This window comes from Engraulis encrasicolus, chromosome 3 (assembly GCF_034702125.1).
Source record: "Engraulis encrasicolus isolate BLACKSEA-1 chromosome 3, IST_EnEncr_1.0, whole genome shotgun sequence".
NCBI classification, from domain to species: Eukaryota; Metazoa; Chordata; class Actinopteri; order Clupeiformes; family Engraulidae; genus Engraulis; species Engraulis encrasicolus.
The window spans coordinates 13,648,299-13,672,693 of record NC_085859.1 but is presented as its reverse complement, the minus strand read 5'-3'; the positions used below and the strand labels follow the sequence as shown (position 1 = coordinate 13,672,693).

Sequence of the window (24,395 nt, the reverse complement as noted above, 5' to 3'; positions counted from 1 at the left end):
TTGTCAATTAACAAATAGGAAGCAAGCAAGCATGAGAACCTTGGGTGGAACTGACACTGTCCCTAAACATGAAAAGGGCGAAGGTACATTATTATTGTTTTTTTGGCTTTTTTTAAGACTTTATTGATGATAGTTTGAGAGGTGGACAGGAAGTGAACGGGGAGAGAGACGGGGAGGGGTCGGCAAAGGACCCGGGACGGGAATCGAACCCGGGTCAGCCACATGGCCGGTTGGCCACGGCAGGACCGAAATGGGTGAATATACATTAATGTGGGCTAATTGCCAAAGTAGCCTGTCAGTAAGTGACATTATTTGTTAAACGGTTACAGTTACCTCTCATGTCAATGCTTATGTGCTCATCAAATCTGCCTCTGCGCGGCACCATGTGCCCGGGGTTGAAGGAGAGGATTGTGCACATCCCAGGGAAAGGTGCAGGACGAAGGTCAACTGTAGTTTTCAGAGTCAGGAGTCAGCACCATGTCCCCCACACAGAGGTTCTTCTGCACCCAAAAAAATGTGTGTCAAACCTACACAAATGGTCATGGACAAAATAGAGCCAAGGCCCACAGACCCAACACAGGGTAGGCCTATATACACCAATCTTGAAGTCAAATGTACTACCATTTAATACCCTTTTTCACTACCTTTAGATTTTTTTTACAACCATCACGACACTCAGATGCAAGTACTAACTAACAAGACATCTTTTGTCATTTCTACCTCCTTAACATTACATTACACTTTCGTTTTTTTGCAAAAAGATGCTCGAAAGGGAGCAGTGCGGCGGGACGGTGCCGTGCTCAGGGTACCCCAGTCATGGAGGAGGATGAGGGAGAGCACTGGTTAATTACTCCCCCCACTAACCTGGGAACCTGACGCCCTAACCGCATAACCATGTCTGCCCCATACTGCCCTCAGATACACAATTAATCATTTTTCAGTCAAATTGGTACAACAAAAAACAATACCTCATTTCTATAAAAAATAATACCTTTTGAGCAAATGTACAACTTTTAAGGCCATTAAATTTTGCCTTTTTAATGTATCACCTTTTAATACTTTTCAAAACCCTGCATACACCAGCCAAAGGCATCCCTGAAGCCCCAGCCTCCATGCTGTCAATTTCAATATCACTTTTAAAACATTATGCGTCCCAATATCCTATTGGGCCCGTGAAGCTGACTGATAACAGTAGCCTAGGCTATGCCGGTCATACCTATGTCTTTTACATAACAGTGACCCTCTATTGTAATTCATCCCTGTTGCGTGAAATGGCGCCCACTAGGCTACTGTATAAAACAGCATTGTGTGTAAATATTTCATAGGGACGGCTGACTGTTAAAATGTATTGGCCCTACTTGGTATCAGCAAAGGGCCCCTCAATCACCATTTACCAGATGGGGCCAAAAACACAGGTAGCCTAGGCTACATCTGGCAAGTAGCCTAATATTGACATATGAATAGACACCCCTGAACCACCACCAACAAAAAGGTCTCTAACATCTTAGCTAAACTCCAGAATCTTCTCTGAATCAACAATCATGGAGGGGGCTCTTTCTTGTTGTCTGGCTCAGGGGCCCTAGCATAAAACACAGTGCTATACTGCTGGACTCTACTGCTGTACTGACATCTAGTGGTGGCATGGGTAATTACCAAACTTTCAAGCTTGTTTGTGGGCACTGGGCGCTGGAAAAGGTCCGACTTAAACCCGGTCTCTCATTGTTTAACAGTTTATCTTCATTTGTAGAATGTAGCAGCTGCAATGCAACAGTAACCAGAGCTCGTGAGGAAGACTTCATAATTTGCTAAGCCTATAGCCTGATAAACCAGACTAAATGTGGATGTCTAATTTAGTCTGGCCTCGATGCGTAATACATCCGAAGATTGTTGATGAGAACAACCTTCCCTCAAAACCCTGCCCGCTTTGATTCAAAACACATATGCGTTGTAATTGGTTTGCCAGATTCATGGCATTCTGGCTTCATTAGCCTTGGTCTCATTACCGCGCTTCAGCGGCCCGGGGCCGCCCGGGGCTCAGGAGAGTGGCCGGCTCGGAGCTGCCGGCCCCGGGCCATTTTTTGCCTGATCGGACTCATAGCCGACCCCAGGCACATTCAGGTACACGCCTTGTTTGTGAAACGTCAGTCGCACAGCCCACTTTCGCCCCAAATCACAGAAGGACAACAACAGAACAACGACAAAGAAGGAGAAGAAAATTGAGCAAACTCTGCTGGAGCAGGTCGCCGTTTGGCTCGTAGCCTACGGACAAAGACGACAAGAACTGCAAAGAAAATGGCTTGCCTTTCAAGAACAGTTTTATTACATGGCAAAGTTGTCGATTCAGAAGCTGTATGGGACGCAGCGCATGTTAAGAAGACAAAGACGCATGAAAAACAAGTTTTTCCATGAAAAGAGCTAACTTAGAAAGAACTGGTCTTGTGTTGGGGACGTACAAATGTAGCCTATTTAGACCGTCGGTTTAATTCGAGGGAACAAAGAACACAGCGACAAAACAGATTTCCTCTCTATCCGGCTGGAGAATAACGCCATTGTTTACTTGAAGTAGCGGCCGCTTAAGGTTAAATAACTGTGGATTGAAAGAACATAAAAACGTTCCGTAAAAAACTGTAAAAAGCTAAGAATCTCAGCTTTCGAACAAGCCCTAACACATGTCTGTAGGTCTAGGTTAAGGAGATCGCTGGCTGTTAGGAAAAAAATGACGAGATAAAAAAAAATAGTTGGAAAGCGCTATTTTTTCACTTGCAACAGCGGCCGCTTACAGTTTAATAACTTTTGAATGAAAGAACATAAAAACGTTCCGTAAAAAACTGTAAAAAGCTAAGAATCTCAGCTTTCGAACAAGCCCTAACACATGTCTGTAGGAGAAGGAGATCGCTGGTAATTTATATATTTAGACCTATATATCTTTTAGATTAGGACTCTTTAGCTTAGATTCACCATGGCGTGAAAGCACAGGGGGACTTATCGCTAAATTCTGGGCAAATTATTAGTTTGGGGTGTTTGGCTTTCTTATGGCATAATTTCATAAGATGCAACTTTGGCACTTCTGTTTGTGTTTTTAAAGTTATTTAGCCAACATAACTTTTTTGTTGTTATCAGGGCATCATGGGCACCACACACTTAAACTTGGGATGTCATAGCTAAGTCATGTCGGCTTTTTTCTGCTTTTAGCCGCCAACTCTTGTGCCATTATCGTGATTTGGCATGCTTTCCACTGGACACCAATACAAAGTGTCTCACAAATACTCACACATGACATTTATGTCGGCTTATTTAGCTTTTGCGCTATTATCGCCGAAGGTCTGGTAGGCTATATCGCACGTGGGCTATATCGCCCGAGGTTGACCCCGCCTCCGAGCCTCAGCGGTGCTTGCTGGCCCATCGAATTCGACGGGCCAGGGAAAGCGGCCCTTAGCCCCACAACCTGGCCCGGCGGCCATCTTTAGCACCTAGCCCCCTTTTGATGAGATCACCGTCAGCCCGCTTTTGTCCGGGCCAGCCCGGGGCTGGCCCTGCAGTGAGACCAAGGCTATTGAATCATTATGCGAGGCCAGACCTAGCCTGGCTCTCGCGAGACCCCTAGTGCTTCGTGCATCTTCGTTACACTTTAATCCATCTGCGCGAGAGTCAGGTTAGGCCAGACCCACCCGTAGACAAAAATTTTGCCGTCCAGCGGGTCGCGCTGGTTCACCAGGCTACTAAGCCTACTCAACAGTGAAGAATAAGTACACCACTAGGGGCACCATATTCCTATGCTCTGGACCCTGGAAGGATCCCTAGCTCCTTGAATAACGGTGACTCGACGGCTCCCGTCCGATGTCAAATGTCTCGGGTTCCAGCTGAACACTCAGAAGAACAGCTGGATGATTGTTTGGCAATAACGCGATAGGCAATCGGCGGCAGCGACATCACCCAAGGTAATTTATTAAAGGCACAATAAATAATTGGTCCTAAATCATAATGTGTTCGCTTACATCTAGGTTCTGTTCCTTCGTTTTAACAAATAGATTAGTAATGGCTAGCTACAACAATGATGCTGGCTCAAGGAAAGCTAGCCACGCGAACAATAACCTATGGGTTGTTGCTGGCAAAAAGGCTAGCTCTTTGACAAAACCAACTAGCAAACGCAGATATCCTTGATTTTTCGTTAAATGCTCTCCAAAAGATTGCTGTTGTGGATCTGTTATGCAATCGCCGGATTTAAATTATTGTATAGATTTATTGTATACCCAGATTCAATGGTATCAGAATAACACAGCTGTATTAGCAGACGTTAGCTATCGCTCACTGCCGAAGTCGAACCGAACCCAATGTACATAAGGCCTAATTATAATTTAATACGACAGTGAAACTCGTTAGTCTTGCTTGTCAATCATTCAGTCCAACTAAAACCAGTAGGGCTATTTGCTTTGTAGCATATTTTCTGGCACGTTATAACGTTCTCCTCGCCCTCCTCCCATTTGCAGTGCATTCTTTACATCAAAAGGATTGTAACACAACTGCTTTGACACAATTTATAGTGACCATGTAATTATTTGTTGCAACCTGTTTCTCCTCGCGTTCGTGTAATCAGCTGACGGTCACCTAGGAGTCGGACGCTCACTGAGAAATTTGGGATTTTGTCAACACAAGGCCATTAACTCTGCTCTTAGTTAGGGTAGGGAACACGGCCCGAGCCACACATTTCAACTGAACGACAAATATCCCATTCCGAAGTAGCTCGCTACTACAGCCTGCATTTGTGTTAAATAAAGGTGATGTCTCCGACATTGTTTTTTTTCCGTAGAAAACAATTGAGCTCTGTCTATTTATAGACTTGACGTTTTGTCCATTGGCAATAAGTCTTCCTTTATATGTGCATAATAACTCTACCGGTATTTTCTGACAGCCCAAATGAAATCATTAAATTTTCTGTCATCAAACAAACACACATGTGACCTACCTAAAATAACATTTGAAACTGTTTAAGATTGACACGTAATCTTGCGTAGGCCTATTTCTAATCTGGTATTCGTTTCCATTTCAATTATGAAAGGCACGTGCGTCCAACTACGTAGTTCTACCCATTTATTTACTGTCAATGAGTTCTACCAGAATCTTTGGTTCTACCCAAGGAGGTCTACATAAGTCTGGTTCTACCCAATGATACAGTAACCACCTGCGTGGTCTGGTAGGCCTAGAACCCATTGTAGAATATCTGATCAGTGATGATCAACGAGGAGCTATGTAGCCAACAATGAGTTCTGACAAGTAGCCAACAAGTGACACAAGTAGTTACAATGACATGATGACAACCTCATGATTACACTAGGCTATGGAAGTACCGTACTCTAGCACATTACATTTCACTCATTAGATACAGTGGAATGACAGGTATAACATTACAGGTATTATAAAATGCATTATTATGAATCCTTATGCAATTAGCATTTCATAGTTGTTATACCAGTCATTTCACTGCACCCAATGAGGTAGATACACAGTGAGCTTGACCCCTTGAAATAAAATGTTACCTAAAACTGAAAATTCTGCCACAAATTTGATTCTACCACCTCAGAATCAGTTGAAGACAGGCACTATTCTACTGTGTTACAGTGGGTGAGAAACTAAACCCTCCACAACTTTCCTTTGACTGGGAAAATTACGTTACAGATATCACACATGATAATTCTGACTATCCTTAATGTAATTGCAACTAATCAGAATGACGTCTACAGTGTTAATATCAGATGGATAACACGGCACACGTGACATTGTTTGAAACATAGTAATAAAAAAAAAGCTACAGTGCCGGTAACTCACGTCATCATCTCAAAGAATGGCAGGAAGTCCCATACAGCCCTCTGTGGGGTTCTTCTCTATTAATGTCAGACAAGCACTTTTGGTCCGGTGAGTTATCTGCAGATTTTATTTGTCTGCTTCCGATATGGAAACAGTAACATGGAACATCCTAGCGAGAAATACCATTCTCGCTGATCTTAGTTAGGATGCCCCTGACCTGTGTCACCCCATGGCATTTATACTCTGGGCCCACCCAGCCCCATGGTCCAGCCAGGCCCTTTACAGATGCAAATTAGCTTGACCACACCTCAACTGAGCTGACACTCAACACAGATTACAATGCTGACACACTGGAACGATATATACATAAAGTCACAGACATATATCTATATTCCTGCATATACATGTACATATAATAATCTGCATATGAATCATATAAGATAAAAAATTAACCACACCTCTGTAATAGCATCAGTCACGTCCAGTGAAGGTCTAGAAAGAGACCTACAAAGAGAACACATGCAACTCTAGAACTCTGGAAACACAACTTTCTACTAGCAATGTTTTAAACAGACATAAAGAGTTGCTTTGATTAATTATGTGAGTAGTGATTTGATTTATTATTTGATTGACGGATTTGTTATCGTCTCTACTCTTCATATGGTAGTTGGCTATTGAGCAGCTGATGCATAATTCACACTATTTAACAGTATTTCGAGTGTCATGCAAAATATTTCCCTGATCAACACATTTAGCATTGTTATGTAGATGTTGGGAAAGAAGATCTTGAGAAGCGTCTTTCTTGGTATGGCATAGCATAGGCTATATCAGCGTTTCTCAAAGTGGGGCGTAAGCCCCCCTGGGGGGGGCGCGGAGGTATCGCAGGGGGGGCGTGTGACATCTGATTTTGGTCCTCCTCCCAACCCCCACCCTCGCCAATAAGCCAATACTTTTAAGCATTATATACATAATTATAAACATTATATTAGTAAATGCTCGGAAGCATCCAGAACCTCCGAAGGGGGGAATGATGGGAAAAGTTTGAGAACCACTGGGCTATATGTAGGCTAAATCCTTGTCATGCTTTGAGCCTTTCCCTGTGCTTGAGAGTATAGGCCCCTGGTCCACAGTTAGTGTTAGATAGTGTTTTGAGGCCATCTCTGTGGTGATTTGACACTTAAAGTGCATTTTCCAACCCCTCCGGTCTGTCAGTGTTTATCTGTCCGCTGTGTCAATCAGTCGTCTGCAGGGGGCACTAAACACATCATACATCACACGTATCACGCGTTAGCCCGTGGCCTGGGGGGCAGGTTGCCGTCTTTGATTGCGCTTGTTAATGTTTAATTGGCAGGTCAGCGCCCCCCGGATGGCCAGAGGCCAGAATGCTGGCTGGACATGGACGCCCCAGAATACCTGGACCTGGACGAGATTGACTTCAGCGATGACTTAGCTGTGAGTTCAAAACTTAACGTGTTATTTTAAAAATACAAAAAAACCCATTGTTGTCATGTTGTAGATGTGTTCTTATATGGTGTCTTCAAGTCATTTTACCTTCTCTGTACAGCACTTTGGTCAGCTGTAAATGTTTTTTGCTTTTTTTTAAGTGCTCTACCAAAAAAAACCTTCACTTGACTTGTAATGCATACCGGCAAACCACTAACCATAAAGCATGCATTCATATTACAAGTTAATTCTACATGAGTAAGATCTTTGATTCAAAACTGAGTAAACACCAATATCCAGATAAAAGCGCTGCTTTAGTGCTTTCACATTATACTTCCTACTACATATAACCTGGACAACATCAACTTGAAAGAATGCAACAGCTAACAGCATTCATTGTATAATTCTTACTGACTTTGTTTTGTTCACATCACTCAAATAACCTCAAACTGAACAGATTATCCAATAAGTCGTAGTAAAATGTAAAAACAACATACCCAGTGTAATAAGACTTAACCTGAGGGAAAAGCCCCAAAACCCTAAGCTGTTTGTCCGTGTTCCTGCAGTACTCTGCCAAGAGCATTCCAGAGCTGTGCAGGAGGACAGATGGGCAGAATGAAGAAAGACAAGGTATTGACTACCTCTTATGTACTGTATATCCATTGTTTTGTCTGTTTGTTTAATATTAGTCCTGTGGCCTTTTAGCCTGTGTTGGGACAAGACAGTGTAGTTAGAGACAGCAGGGCATGAGGTAAGGTTGGGAGATGACTGAAAAGAAAATAAAGGTCCGCAACACTGTTAAATGCCATTAAATATTTGGGAGCATTTAACAGTGTTGCGGACCTTTATTTTCTTTTCAGTTATCTTATGTTTGGTCCAGCACCTGTGCCACTGATGTGCGCGCATTCTTTGACTTTCTCAAGGTTGGGAGATGACCCAGGCCGTACTCAAACCTGGGTACGCAAGACCATGTATGCATGGGTACCATAGCGCACTCTGCCACAGCACACCCTTCATTGTTATTAACTAGAAGTCCCATAGGCTGTATTATTTTGTTAATTTATACTGTTTGTTTTGTGTACTTCCTAACCCTGGAGCCCCTTTGGCACAGTGAAGCAGAAGCAGAAGTAGAATTGCTGATGTTATTATAACATGGACATGGACATGACATGATCTTACATAGTTTATAAACCAGTAATTCTACTGTAAGGTAGACACTATGAGACTACTTCTGCTTTTACTTAAGACATCTCTGCAGTGAATTGATTGGACATGTGCTTTGAAAGTTGTGATTATCAATGAACTTAAGTCCCGTTTCCCATCTCATCAGCTCCAGCCATCAACTGGAGTCGTGGGGTGCCACACAGCGGAGCGGGCGTCAAACCCACGGGCATCGCAGACGTCTACAGCAAATTCCGCCCGGTCAAACGGGTCTCGCCCCTCAAACACCAGCCCGAGGTGCCGGCTGCGGACAGCGAAGGGGATGCCAAGGGCTCCGCCCAAAATGGCGACCGGGGGAGCAAAGACGAGGCCACCACCCTGGTGGCCAAAACTGGACAGGCTGGTGGAGGAGGGGTGGGGGCACCATCGTCTTCTGCTGAACCCCAATGCGTGAAGCCCCGCGTGGGGATGAGTGCAGGGGTATTAATGGGTGAGCTGGAACACTACGACCTGGACATGGATGAGATTCTGGACGTGCCCTACATCAAGTCCAGCCAGCAGATGGCCACGCTGCCCAGAGTGGGCTCCGAGCGCCGGGCCTTGGGCGGGGGAGGAGGGGGGTCCCTGGCGGGGGGTGGTGGGGTCGTCGGGGGCATAGGGGGCAACATGGGTGGTAATAGCAGTACAGAAAGGGTCCATGGGCACACCCTGACCCGCACGTCCACCCTGCCCCTCAGCGAGAGCGTTAGCATGGCCCCCCAGATGTGCGTCCTGTCCCCGGTCAAGTGGCCCGACATGCGGAAATCCAAATCCATGGAGCCCGATTTCCTGCGCTCGCCGACAGGTGCTTTCCAGCCTGTCTCCTCCTCTTCCTCCTCCTCCTCCTCCTCTTCCTCAGCTACCACTGCTGCTGCTGCTGCCGCTTCTCTGCACTGCACCTCCACTCCAGATGGGGGTGCTCTGGCAGGAGGCAGACCGCAGTACCCGGACATACAGGCCCTGAAGGCGGGCTCGGACTCGGCGTCTGGAGGAGGAGGAGGAGGAAGCCAGGGCCAGCCGGCGATGTTCCCCCTGCAGGGGGCAGGCGGTGGCGGGAGAGCGGAGATGGGGAAGGCCTGGGGGGGCTCCAGGCCCTATGGAGCTGCAGGAGGAGGAGGAGGAGGAGAAGTTGACGAGGAGACCAAAAAGAGCCAGAACATCATCAACATCGTCCGCGAGGGACAGATCTCACTTCTGGTGAGGAGGATAAGACAATCTGTTTTGTCTTTTGAAAGCACTCACGACACAAATGACCAAAGCTTGACATACGTAGTTATAAAACAAATTTGTGGTAAGTGTGGTATAAAAAGCATAGTTTAAAACAGAATGTCCATTTCTTTCCATTAGTGAAGGGCTTTCGCCAAACCCAGCCCCAGTTAGCAGTTCATTTTGTGTGCTGTGTGTCTTCACATGCTACGACTAAAATAAAGGGCCAAAACGTCACCTGAGTAAGATTAGCAACTAGTAAGGTGGGTCCATGTGATAATCAACCAGCAAAGTTGTTAAACTTCAAAGTTTTTCATCATGTCCTCCCCAGCTCTGATCAAACTGATCAAACAACTTCCTTTGTGTAATTGGCTTGTGACTATATCCAAAATGTCAAGGTCCAAAAAGAAGGTTCCTTGTTGAAAGTGGTAGTCAGAATGATCCGAGGCACACGGATCTTAGTGAAAAAAGTTAAAAATCCTTTATTTTAATGGATAAGGCCTACGCGTTTCGACTACAATCAGTCTTCATCAGGGCAAAAACATAAACTTCCTTTTGTGTGTCTTCCACGTTAGCCCCACTTGGCAGCGGACAATCTGGAGCTGATTCGGGACGAGGAGGGCAGCAACCTGCTGCACGTGTCGGCCTCGCACGGCCACGCCGACTGCCTGCAGCACCTCACCTCCCTGATGGGGGAGGACTGTCTGACGGAGCGCAATCTCCAGCAGCTCACCCCCGCTGACCTGGCAGTGCGGGTGAGACTCAAGTGTTTTGTTTTTTTTTGTAACTTTATTTATAGATTTTCACAATTATACAAACAGTAACCCAGATCCCACCCACCCAGAGGTACACATAACACATACAGTATTCAGTTTGAAGTAATAAGAATACAAAAATGATCATTAATAAAGAAAGTAAATAAATGAAAATAACAGAAATATAACATAAAGAAAGTACAATGATAATAGTAACAACAATAGTAGTAATAATAATAATCTAACAGCAATTACAGAAATAAAAACGCACAAAAAAAGAAGGTCTGCTACCTTGAGGAGCATTTTAACATTGCCACATGTGGATTTGTTTGAGTGTCAATTTCTAATCAGTGCAACTGTACTACGCCCAGTGCCTTTAAATAGGCATTATTGACGCTCAAAAGAGAGACTTTCTGCAAACTCCAGGAAAGGACTCCAGAGACTCAAGTTTTTATTACAAAACTGGGGTGCATTTCACGAAGCCAGCCATAGCTGCTAACTACGCTAGCTACTACTTTGTTGTTTGCAATGCAATTTCCCATTGACAACTACCCAAGTTGCTAGCTAACTGGCTAACAACTACGCTTTCGAGACACGCACCTCTGATTTTATTGAAAAAAAATGTGTGCACATTTAAATCCTTTTTTGTCTTTTTTAATTGCCATTGTCAAATGTACAAGGCCGTGGTGGACAAGTGCTTGCCGCTTCTGTTTCACCTCAGGTGCTCTGGGTTATCTTATCAACTCTCCACGCTTATACTCATGAACGGCATGACGTTTTCCATGTACGTTACACTCATTTGTGGGGGAAAACAACCCATGCAAGTCAATTAGTGATGTTGGGGTTTAATAAACGAAAGATACGGACCTGTAGACTAGCGTTGTTCATGCGCAACATGCCGAAAACGTGTTGTGTTGCCGACTGTTCAAATAATATAGCCAAACAGCCGTGGCTGAAGCATGGAATGTGTTCATTTAGGCTAGCCGATGTAGCATGTAAGTCAATGAGACATTTGGTTTGTTTTCACCCATAAAGGGGTGTAACGCAAATTTAAGAGCAAAGTACCCGGATGGCCGTTCATGAGTATGACTGGACAGATTCAAACAAAAGTGCTCTGTTCCCTCCCACCACGCGCTTCTTGCTTCTTCACATCCCACCACCTCCACACCTCCACCTTATTGTGTGTCACATGGTATAGGCTACTCTTTGTCCTGCTCTGTTCATAGGGGAATTTTTGCTCTCCTAATTTGAAATGGGGTGAGAATTGCCTTATGTTGCTACTGTCCCCTAACTCTCCTTTGTCATTGGGCTGATGAAAAATCAGGGGACTCCTCTGAACAGAGCCATACCGCCAAATCTAATCCATAAGTTTTCAATTAAGAAATTGCATTCAGAACGTCTTGTATTTGTATTTCTTGACTTAAATGGACCTGACTGAACTGATTTTACTCAAGGCCTCAGACTTTGAATGACGAACTGATGGTAAACTACAGTACATCTTTAGTTTTGAGTCTAGCAACGTTTGTGTTATCTGAATTGGAAGATTGGGACGAATGGGAATCGGGTTTCTAGTTTAAGTATTTTAACTAGCGTGAGTAAGCAGTGAGAGTGGGAGAAGCGATGGGTGAACACATAGTCAGCTTAAACTCTTCCAACAGTAGTGAGAAGATGTGTATCATCAACCTGTGTGTGTGTGTGTGTGTGTGTGTGTGTGTGTGTGTGTGTGTGTGCGCGCGCGCAGAATGGGCACCTGGAGTGTGTGCGCTGGATGGTGAGTGAAACAGAGGCTATTGCTGAGCTAAGCTGCACTCGAGAGCACCCCAGCCTTATCCACTACGCCGCCCGCTATGGACAGGTAAGAATCCCCTGACACTATATCACCTAACACTACTGGGTCAAAGACGTCCAAAAAGGAACTGTCATTCCGTGTAACGGATACCTTCTGCTGACTGTAACTGTAAAAAAAACATGACTTTTAAATTGTTTCAAGTGAATGGATGACAGCCGAGGCTTTCATGAATTCACTGGAAAAAAATAAAATAAAAAGAGTCTTGCAGCTCTTGTACAGTTCTTACAGTTCTTACAGTTACAGTCAGCAGAAGGTATCCGTTACACTGAATGACAGTTACTTTTTGGACGTCTTTGACCCTACTGTGTATGCAATGGCTAAATAGCATAAGCTGGGTATTAACTCCAAAAATACTTTATTTCATTTTTACATACGGCAACGTTTCGATCCAACAGAGGGATCTTGGATTGAAACGTTGCCGTATGTACAAATGAATGATAAAGTATTTTTGGAGTTAAAACCCAGTGTGCAAACCGATCACACTACTTACCTCTTTTTGTCTGGCACCTGGATTACTCTTGTGGATGTGCACACCCTACTTAGCACCCCAAATAGCATAAGCTGCCCATCAATACTGTCCTGTTGTCAAATATACTAGGCTTTTATTTTTTGCCACAATAGTGATGTACTCAATATAATGCTTTAGCCATATCACCACCCATTCGAGCACTGTAGTTTCAGTGTTTTTCAGCCAGATGTACAATCCGTGCTTCACCTGGTTGTCTATGTTTGCTTAAGAAGTGTAAATACAGGCCCTGCCGTGGCTCAAGCAGTAGGGCACTGCACTGCTACACCGGCGTCCCGGGTTCGATTCTGGCCCGGGTCCTTTGCAGACTCTTCCCCATTGCTCTCCCTCACCACTTACAGTTACTTCTTAACCACCTCGACTTTCCTGTCACAAAAATAAAGGCCCAAAAAGACAAAAAAAAGGAAGTGTAAATACAGTCTGTTAGTTATCTATTGGATTAAATTGCGCTGTATTCACACAGGAGTGATGACGGTAAAGTTGAATGGAATCTAATCTATTGTTGTTTGTTGGTCTGATTGCCTCGGTTGTGTTCAGGAGCGCATCCTGCTGTGGCTGCTGCAGTTCATGCAGGAGCAGGGCATCTCTCTGGACGAGCTGGACCAGCAGGGGAACAGCGCCGTGCACGTGGCCGCCCAGCATGGACACTTGGGCTGTATACAGGTACCACTGGTGACCAGGGCTTGACATTAACTTTTTCACCCATCGGCCACTGTGGCTAGTGGCTTTCCCGAGTCACTAGCCATTCAGGTATTCCACTAGCCATAGATTTTCTACTGTTTTTTTTTCTTTATCATCATAGTGTACGTCTAACCTCAGAAGATGAGGCGCTAAAGCAAGATCAGTGTATAGCTTGCTACATGGAAGTATATCAAGCAAATACAGTAGACGCTGAGTTATTGACCTTTTTCTTGAACTTACATACAAATAATTGATACACAATTCATACACAAAATAATAGGCTACTATAATACGTATATCAATAAGCTGCCAGCCAAATTGGCTAGTGACACTGAAAGTATTACTAGCCACAGCCAAGTTCTACCAGCATTTGGCCGGTAGGCAGGTGCCAGTGTCAAGCCCTGTTGGTGACCCCACTGCTTGCACGACTTCATGTCTTTATTTTAAGGAGATTATACGGGATGGGCTGCATACATAGAGGGCTGCTGCCCTACACAGCAAAAAGGCAGTAACCACACAGAGCTCCAAACTAGTAAAATTACTTTAAAATGATCCTGTTGGCCCTGCTGTGGCTCGAATGGTTGGGCACTGCACTGTCACACCGGCGACCCGGGCTCGATGCCGGTCTGACGTCATTTCCTGATTCTCCCACTCGCTTCCTGTCAGCATCTCAAACTGTCCTATCACATTTAGGAATAAAAAACCCAAAAAACATATTAAAAAAGGTATATTATTGACGTGTCAATTTTGTGACTTTATATTTATCGGATTCTTTGCAGATCATTTTATTGACCTTAATATTTTGATATCTATGTCAGTGGTTTTCAAATGGGGGGCCGGGGACCCCTGGGGGGGCCATGAAGGGGTGCTAGGGGGGCCGTGGCAAGTTGGCAGGAGAAATATAGCACAACAAAAATATATTTTTCATCTATTCTGCATTCTTGTAGAAAATGCTAAAAGCGGGCTTGCCTTTTGTGCCAGAGCTTAGCGGTTGTAGTAAAAATAACATAAGCTAATTTAGCTAATGAACACTGAAGAGTAAATGTCAGAACCCTTAATTGGCAACACCTGTTCTGGTTGACTCACTAGGCCCAGCAACTAACTAATTATATTAGTCCTCACAGCAAGCAGTGGTTGAGTATTCTACAGCAGAGTTCAAAAACTCAAAAAAACTGACAGTTACTCTTTAGTGTTCCATGCCTTCCTTAATTAGCCACACCTGGTTCTGGGTAGCCTACTGACAGTTAGTGTTGTGCAGTAAAAACTTATGTACACCAAAATAAACCAAAAATAATCTTAACAATATTCCCATTAGTTAAGAACACAATAATAATCTATTGCCTCTCTCTCATTACAACTATTATTGTTAAGTTATTATTTCATATATCCCAGTGAGGCACTGACTAACAGACCTAGACTATGATTGTGAAAGGGAATCGATACAAAGAAAACTACTGTGGCATGACCCATGTAAGGGGGGCCTTGGCTGGAATATAACGGTACAGTATGTGGGGGGCCTTGCGATGGTGAAGTTTGGGAACCCTTGATCAATGTCATAATTGAACTCTCAATAACTCATTTGCAACAACAATACAGTGACTGCCTTTGCTTTGTAAGGCACACTGGTGGAATCTTGAAGCTTGCTACAGTGTTTTGTTACTCTGACAGATTGTCTCAGACAACAAATCTTAGTGAGCACCTGGGCTGCAGACAGATAGGACTGACGACCAGCCCTCTGCTTCTATGCATAGGAGATGGTTTCTCATAGCGCTGTTGATTTGGCCTTTAACATTTCATGCTGATGTTTATCTAACTAATAATTTGGTAATTCAGTTCATGAATAATAACAATGATAATAATAATTATTATAATAATTTTAATACTAATTAGTAGAGCTAGTACCATATCAATAATGTGACTACTACAGAAATACATCCAGGCATATGAGAGATATGTACACATTACACATTAGTTATAAGTGCTGATCAACCTGCAATATGCACTTACATCTGTGGTAGAAACCGGTAGGTGCCTATTTGAAACTCTAATCATGTTTTTTTAACTTTCTCGTATCTTGACCACACTAAGCTTTGGCTATTTTAAAGGGACACTCCACCCATTTTGCATTAGGCTTTCCATTGATAGACACCCAGTCATACTTTTGAATGGTCTTTCAAAAATCTCTCAATTCCCCCTGAGATAGGAGAAATCCGCATTCATCACTTAACACTTCCTATGTCAATGATGTAAAAATGGTCATTTTGCATCATCGACATAGGAAGTGTAAGAGAGGTGGATTTCTGTTGAGACTACAAGCCTTTTTCCCACCTTTTCAACCCCGCCCATAGGGGGTTGGACCTAATGCTCTAACAGACCTATCACAGATCAGTGTCCCAGTGCTTTTGAAATCACTGACATTGAGGCTCCAGTAAGCAGTGTTGCCAGATTGGGCTGTTTCCCACCCAATTGGGCTGCTTGGGGTGGCCGTCTGCGGGTAAAATTGGCATTTTACAGGAAAACTCGCCCAATCTTTCCCATCGACATCAATATAATTGGGCAGGATTTAGTGCTTCCAGGCGGATTTTGAGCATTTTTTGGGCTGGAAATCATCAGCCTCATCTGGCAACACTGCCAGTAAGTCACTGGCATAGCTGGAAAGGAGAAGCTGGAGCACACTGCAGCTTAGTTTTCAAGACTTTATTTTGTGCACACACCCGACCAACGTTTCGGTGTTGCTACACCTTCTTCAGAGTCAAATGATAGCAAGAGAGAGACACACATTTCAGGACTTGACATGCACAGGTGATCCCACTTGGTTTGGCTAAATTGGTCTCACAAGATTGCAGACAATTAGACAGAGAGGCTTTGTGGAAAGGCATTTTGGATTCATACTCTAAATTCAGTGGAGCCTCAGGGCATAAATGAGGAACACAATATGTCTTGCTCTCTGTAACAAATTGTTCCAGCATCGCGGCTGTGGTCTTCTAATAATTGTAGCTGTGGTTTTATTGACAATGTTCTTTGTGTATTGTTTTTTTCACTTTTTTTATTTTTTTTGGGAAGTTGGCAAGCTGTCTAATTGTCTACAATCTTGTCCTGGTGTTGGGGGGTGGGGTCAATTACCTGCAATGAGATCAGACCAATTTAGCCAAACCAAGTGGGATCACCTGTGAATGTCAAGTCTTGAAATGTGTGTCTCTCTCTTGCTATCATTTGACTCTGAAGAAGGTGTAGCAACACAGAAACGTTGGTCGCGTGTGTGCACAAAATAAAGTCTTGAAAACTAAGCTGCTGTGTGCTCCTGGTTCTTCTTTCCAGTGATGTCTGTCCCACTGCGATGCACCTGCAAGGAGGGTTGCCAGATGAGGCTGATGATTTCCAGCCCAAAAAATGCTCAAAACCAGCCTAGAAGCTCAAAATCCCGCCCAATTCTATTGATTTCTATGGCTAAAATTGGGCGGGTTTTTCTGCTAAATGCCATTTTTACCCGCACACGACCATCCTAAGCAGCCCAATTGGGCGGGAAACAGCCCAATCTGGCAACACTGCCTGCAAGCTGAGGGAGGGATGATGCACAGAGTCCCAAATAACTGGGTGTGGCTTGTGGAACTTGAGCATTGCAGTGCATTATGGGGATTGTTGTCACAAATCCACAAGCACTAAAAAGTCATTTTCTGCCTTTTCTTGGCCAAGAAGGCACCAAATTAGAAATGTATGTTACTATTCTACTATACATATGACCCACTTTCAGTAACATATTCATGTATCCACCGGTGGAATGCCCCTTTAAATCTGCGGCTTAGTAACTAACCTAGATAAAACTGCCTCTTGTAATCCTCTAAATAGAAGAGGCTTATCACTTTATTCTCCTACTGAGACAAAGCCTCAAGCTGCATCTTTTAGGAGGTGTGCCGTTTGCTCTGGCTAGATGTACCCAGGTACTGGAAGTGACAGCATTGGCTCTCTGTTCCCTCTCCCCTGCTCTTTTCAGCCTGTGTAATTTTTTAAGAAAGTTGTTTTTCTCCACAAGAGGATGTGTTGGAAAAACACGGACAGGATGAGAAAGGCCCTCCCCACTCTTTCCTGTTCTCCCTTTTAAGCTCTTGCTCCCTATTGTGTGCCCACTGACTGCTGAAGGGTAACCAAGTGAGTTACTTGTAGAGAGTTACTTGTGCACAATCCCTGGTGCTGAACAAAAAGATTACGTATTTTTTGAAAAAAGGTTTGCACACTCCTTTGGATTTTTTCTTCTTTAAGTTATTTTTTCTTCTTTTTATTCATTCATTCATTGGCAATGACGTTTCGACCTCTTGGTCTTCCTCAGATTCAATGAATGGTGAATCTGAGGAAGACCGAGAGGTCGAAACGTCATTGCCAATGAATGAATGAATAGAAAGAAGAAAAAATAACTTAACGAAGAAAAAATCCAAAGGAGTGTGCGTACCTTTTAAAAAAAAAATAACCAAGTGAGTTAACCAATGAGTTAACCCATTTTAGCCTGATGCTGCGACATACATTGTTTGACTTTTGGTGCCTGGAGCGACATATACACTGTATTCAGGCTCTTGGGATTTGAGCTTTTTTTTTTTTTTTTAATTAAAGGTGTGGGTTCTGTATGGTAGAGCTGAATGAACACGTTCTAATGCAAGATAAGGGTCCTAGCTTATAAATGCAACCTATTTTATGTTTTATGTTCATATCGGAAGCTGAGATATTTAGGTTTTAATAGGCAGAGGGCACCATTTCCCAAAAAGGACCTAGGCATTCAGCAGGCATTTTGTGCAGGTGCCTTAGGCTAAAATGGGTTAATAGAGGAAGGGGGCATAGACATGGCCTGAACACGAGCAGCAGAAGGATCTTGTTCACCATGTTGTGCTCGATAGAACCCTGCTTGTATAACATTTCAGCTTTCACTGGAAATCCACCTTCAGTTCTGGCTTGTAGGGGAAGCAGCTGTACCACTGGAGATGGGGTACAGGATTACTCCATGAAGTAGCTTTAGTCTCTTAGCTGGCAGTGGTAACTCAAAGCAAATAACAAACCAACTCTGGTTTTGCAGTTTAAAGAAGTCAGACAGTACTGGACTTACTTACTATAGATGTGTCTGTACAGAAAAGTATGCATTTTTAAGTGAAGATAATCTGTATTATGTTTTTCCTATAGACCTTGGTGGAGTACGGTTCCAATGTGACTGTGCAGAATCAGCAAGGAGAGAGGCCTTCCCAGAGTGCCGAGCGGCAGGGCCACACCACCTGCTCCCGCTACCTTGTTGTCGTGGAGACGTGCATGTCATTAGCTTCTCAGGTGGTGAAGCTCACCAAACAACTCCATGAGTAAGCCACAGTCACAACACAGTCTTCAGCAGTAAAGAGTACACGTTCACACTACATTATGATATTTAAAGGGACACTGTGTGAGATTTTTAGTTGTTTATTTCCAGAATTCATGCTGCCCATTCACTAATGTTACCTTTTTCATAAATACTTACCACCACCATAAAATTCTAAGTATTCATTATGACTGGAAAAATTGCACTTTTCATACATGAAAAGGGGGATCTTCTCCATGGTCCGCCATTTTGAATTTCCAAAAATAGCTGAAATTTTTAGCTGCAAAAATGACTCTACTTGGACCATACTAGAAAATATTTGTTTATTACTTAGAAAACTTTCATATAAAGACCAAATTTGGCAATTGCCAGCCCAGTTTCAATGAGCAGCATAGTTGCAGTACCTTTTTTGACCATTTCCTGCACAGTGTCCCTTTAAAGACCGAATATGCCGTCAATTTATGACGTAACCCTAACGAAAAATCGACCATGGTTTTACTGCAGTAACCATGTTTTCTCCAAGTACTCTGAACCAACCATAGTATTACTATGGCTTATGTTTTTTGTGGTAACCATGAAAACCGTGATTCCTGACTAACCATGGATCATGGTTATTCATGGTTTCACAAACCATGCTCAAAAAACATGGTTAATTGTGGGTTTCATGGTCACCCAAAAAAACATGAAAACTGGTTAATTTTATAGTTAAACCATAGTCAAACCAAAAACCGTGCCGAACCATGCTCAAAAAACTCTGAAATCATGGTTTACCACAGCCGATTTTCGTAAGGGAATACATACTTGTCTGACCAAAGCATTTGCTAAGTGGAATAGAATCGGTACAGACTACTTGTCATTGACTTGTTTCCCTTCACAGACAGACGACAGCCAGAGTGGCCCTACAGAACCAGCTGCAGCTCCTGCTGCAACCGGCCACAGAGGCAGGTGGACCTCACGGAATGCAGCCCCTGTCCCCAAGGTCTCCTCCCTCTCCTCTCCTCCCTCACTTTTCACTGTGCCTCTCCTCCTTCCCTCGCAGTGTCCATTTCAGCCCCTCAACCTGCTCTCCTCCTTGTGTCTCAACCACCGTGACTTCATCTGATTTTTCTCTTTAGCCCTTCTCCTCCTCCTCCTTTTCCTCTGCCAGCTCCTCTTCCCTTATGGGCCTTATCAATCCTCTTTTATATACATCATTTATCAGTCTACCATAGCTGCTATGTATTTTTTTTCTTGGCGGTCACTCATTGTGAAACCATATCACACTGTTTTCAAGCGATTTTTGGGATTTTGTTTGCATGTGTTGTCCTAAATTGTTGTGATGTGAGTGTGAATGTGAGGTGGAGATTAGTTGGCTGCAAATCTACCTTTGGATAAACAGTGGTGTAGTGGGGATTTTTAAAGTGGGGGTACGCGATTTTTAACGTCATCAAATAATAAGGCAACTTATTACTTATGTCAAACCCCACAAATGTCCTTAATCTACCGTCATTGCTTCTCCGTTTTCATCTGTTTGGTCAATCACCTGCAATACTGCTATGTGATCATTCCTTTTTGTATTCAAACATGGGCAGAAGATTTTTTTTTAAATCTCACTTCAGGAGAAGTGGGTGGACTGCGTACCCCCGCGTACCGCGCCCTCTACACCCCTGGGTATAAATATAAGTCATTGGATCTAATCTAACCCCTTCCTTCCTTCCTTCCCTCCCCCAGTCACCTGGTCCCCCTGCCCCAGGACACCTGGCCTGAGATGACCCTGACGGCGGAGGTCTCCAGTGGGGATGGCCAGTGGGTCCTGAGGCAGCAGCGTGGGGCGGCAGAGTCGGAGGCCGCGCTGCAAAAGCTCCTGGCCGCAGATCAGTTGGCAGAGCGGACGGGCGACAGCAATGCCCAGAGGTAAGGCTGCGCCAAATATTATTTTTTTTACAAACTGTATGTGTTTTTGGCCTTCAGTATTGCAGTCATGGGTAAGCGGTTAGGGCGACCCGCCAGGTTGCTGGGGCGAGTAACTAACCAGTGATCTCTCCCATCCTCCTCCATGACTGAGGTACCCGGAGCATGGTACCAAAGAGGTTGGATATATAATAAGAGGAATCGAAACATGCCCACTCAACCACTCAATGCAAAAGCGTGTGCTCAAAAATTGGTCTCCTAAGGGGGCGTTGTCCCTCCTTCTTCTTCTCTTTTCGTGGTGTTTGCACAAGACGTGAGCTACCGCCATCTACAGCGCTAAGGGGACTCAATTTATTCTCTACCGCAAGACTCCCAAGGTCTCCTAATCGAAGGTCTCCTAAAGGGGCGTTCACCCGGCGTAAAGTGGATACCGGAAAAGAACCCGCCTGCTTTATCTCACTCTCATACAACTACAAGTGAAAAGTGAAAGAAAGTGAAAGCCCATTGGGAAACTCCAACTCCCATTGTCATTGTGACACAGCACTCAGAAGCACACAAGTGAACACTGCACACTGCACACAACGAAATTGCATTTATGCCTCACCCGTGCAAGGGGGCAGCCCTCAGTGGCGCCCCATGGGGAGCAGTGCGGTGGGACGGTACCATGCTCAGGGTACCTCAGTCATGGAGGAGGATGGGGGAGAGCACTGGTTGATTACTCCCCCCACCAACCTGGCGGGTCGGGAGTCGAACCGGCAACCTCTGGAATGCAAGTCTGACGCCCTAACCGCTCACCCATGACTGCCCAATATACGATTCTCTGACGGTACCATCGTGCCCCAATGCTCCCTTGGGACGCCATTTGGGGCTGCCCCCTTGCACGGGTGAGGCATGAATGCAATTTTGTTGTGTGCAGTGAGCACTACTTGTGTGCTGTGTCACAATGACAAAATGGGGAGTAGGGGTTTCCCAGGGCTTTCACTTTACAGGACACAGTAGGGGTGGGTAATACAGATATTTTTTCCTAACAGGGCTCATTCAACTTCTTCAAAACTTCTTTTGGTCAGTCTAGTTTCTCAGTTATTGGAACTCAAATGTGGAACAGTTTACCAACTGTAATAAAAATCCAAACAGAGTTTAAAACATTTAACAGACAACTGAAACACTGGCTGAAGGAAAACCAAAAATGTAATCATAACACACAATAGTTAACACACACACATGCACACACAGCATATATAGGTCACCCTCATCATCTTGTTTTTTTCTTAATGCACAAGGCTTTTATATTATAGGGAGCATGTTTCAAGTTGGCTTATTATTGTCTTGTATACTGTATTGTACAATTGTTCTTTTAGATGATTTATATGTTTTATTAGAGTAGGTAGCCTGATCAGGGACTGAGGTTGCAAATTAGCTATCTAGCTATAAACCTTCCATGTACTCACATCTGCAAGTTGTGTCATGGCTCTGCCATGTCATGTTTGTAACAATGTGCACTGCATTGTCCCTGCCAAATAAACTACAAATAAAATAAATAAATAAAAGTAGCTGTCTTAAATGAAATGAAATTATTAAAAATCACTATTTGAAGCATTTTGTCTATTTAAAGCACTATTTATGATTTTGAGAGAGAAATGCTTGAAAAAATGTTTTGTGTTAACCCAAAATAACAATTTAATAATTGTGATTTCGATATTGACGGATATAATCGTGATCATGATTTTTTTTTTTTCTCCCGTAACCGACCAGGCGGCTCGGCGTGGCGGAGCGTCGGGAGCTGAAGCTGGCGCGGCTGAAGCAGCTCATGCAGCGCTCCCTGAGCGAGTCCGACTCGGACGTTTACCCGCCAGACGATGCCAGCGCCGCGCCAAAGCACACGCCAGGCGGAGCGCCGCCACCGCCGCCCCCTCGGCCTGAACGGCCCAATCAGCTGCCTGTGGGAGGCGGGGTCGGAGGCGTAGTGGACGAGACGGCCATGCCCCCGGCACCCCCTGGTGGCCCCGCTGGGTTATACGCCCTGATGAAGAAGCACCATCATCCTCATCCTCATCCTCATCCTCACTCCGCTCAGGGCTCCACCGCTGAGCGCAAACTCTCCTTTGCGCTCAGGACTTCTCGCTCCATGGACGCTCCCGACCTCGATCCCGCCATGTTGTCCGACTTCATGGACGGAGACGCGGACCCCGGCTCCGACGCGGCCAGCGGGCAGAAGGCCAACACCACCAGCCCCAAGAGCGCCCTCAAGTCCCCCTCGTCCCGCCGCAAGACGGCCCAGAACCTGAAGCTCCGCGTCACGTTTGACGAGCCCGTCGTCCACAAGGAGGCGACGGAGGCCGAGGGCCGAGGAGGGGAGAAATCCGCAGCAGGAAACGGCAGCAGTGGCGGCGGCGGCCGCGCCTCGGAGTCTGGAGGAGGAGAGACGTGGAAGAGGCCTTTCGGGACGTTCCGCTCCATCATGGAGACGCTGAGCGGGAACCAGAACAGCAACAACAACAACGTCCAGTCGCCTGGCGCCGCGGGGTCGCCACAGGGACCGACGGGCAAGAAAGTGGACAGCAAGGCGGCGGGAGGTGCGGGGTCTCCACAGGGACTCGCTGGCAAGAAAGTGGACGGCAAGGTGTTGGTGAGCAGGGGAAGGAGCAAGCCCAGCGTCGTCTAAAGTGCCTTCTTCCTCTGGGCCACTAGGAGCATTATGGACACATCATCATCATCAGCACCACTACAACGGGCTCATTCAACTTCAAGCTGTCTTAAATATCATCTCTAGGATTACAGCATCCAAAGAATGCGGTGCAGTCGACCAAATCAGTTCAACATCTTAAAAAGGGTCTCGTTTTTTTTTTTGATGTTTTGAAAGGAATGCAGTAGTCAGTATTTGTCCAAGACAAAAAATGAAGACTTTGGGAAGAAGTCATATTTCCCCCATCTTGCAGTAGAATTATTTCCAATTGGGCCAACACCATCTGATTTCTGATTTGTGTACCTGGTCCGTACCTCTATGAGCTTTGTGTGTACCTCCAGTCAGTCATTACATTGTATTTAAGACGCTTTCATCCAAAGCGTCTTACGTACAATCGAGGACATAATCATAGCATACAACACTTGCAGACAGGGAAGCTGACAGGGGGGTGACAAAGGGCTCAGTTGTCCTGGGCCCAGAGTGAAAGGGGGCCCAGATTTGGGTCCTCATTTACATTACTGGGCCGCGAGCCCTTTTAGTTCATTTTGTCCTGGGCCTGGCCAAAGCTGTCAGCGGCCCTGCTTGCAGATTCAAAGTCCACAGGAAATATACAGAACAGTAAGTCAAAATTCCAAGTAGGGTTAGCAGGGTGTATGCAGGGTTTTAAAAAGTATTAAAAGGTGATAAATTAAAAAGCCAAAATTTAATGGCCTTAAAAGTTGTAAATTTGCTCAAAAGGTATTATTTTTTGAAAAACTAGGTATTATTTTTTTGTTGTTGTACCATTTTGACAAAAAAATTGATTGATTCTGTATCTGAGGGCAATCATGGGTAGGCCTACGTGGTTAGGGCGTCAGGTTGCCTACCTGCCAGGTGGGGGGAGTAATTAACCAGTGCTCTCCCCCATCCTCCTCCATGACTGAGGTACCCTGCATGGTACCGTCCCGCCGCACTGATACCTTTCGGGCGTCTTTTTGCAAAAAACGAAAGTGTAATGTAATGTTAAGGAGGTAGAAATTACAAAATATGTC

General features: G+C 44.7%; 1 protein-coding gene across 1 annotated transcript; it reads left to right on the top strand.

Annotated features, from left to right (window-relative positions):
- The first annotated feature begins 3,797 nt into the window (after positions 1 to 3,797).
- On the top strand, positions 3,798 to 24,003 carry sncaip (synuclein, alpha interacting protein). Its single transcript, XM_063194799.1, has 11 exons — positions 3,798 to 3,938; positions 7,154 to 7,254; positions 7,812 to 7,875; positions 8,576 to 9,642; positions 10,227 to 10,406; positions 12,148 to 12,261; positions 13,319 to 13,444; positions 18,626 to 18,795; positions 19,669 to 19,770; positions 20,502 to 20,684; positions 22,434 to 24,003. The coding sequence occupies exons 2-11, from the start codon at positions 7,198 to 7,200 to the stop codon at positions 23,341 to 23,343; spliced, it is 2,973 nt and encodes a 990-aa protein (XP_063050869.1). The 5' UTR covers positions 3,798 to 3,938; positions 7,154 to 7,197; the 3' UTR covers positions 23,344 to 24,003.
- Positions 24,004 to 24,395: the final 392 nt, after the last annotated feature.

Excerpts from the sequence above, each read along its gene's own strand:
- sncaip (XM_063194799.1), top strand. The coding sequence starts at position 7,198 with ATGGACGCCCCAGAATACCTGGACCTGGACGAGATTGACTTCAGCGAT. Across the intron at positions 12,262-13,318 it reads ACGCCGCCCGCTATGGACAG|GAGCGCATCCTGCTGTGGCT; the intron begins GTAAGAATCCCC and ends GGTTGTGTTCAG. Across the intron at positions 13,445-18,625 it reads GACACTTGGGCTGTATACAG|ACCTTGGTGGAGTACGGTTC; the intron begins GTACCACTGGTG and ends TTTTTCCTATAG.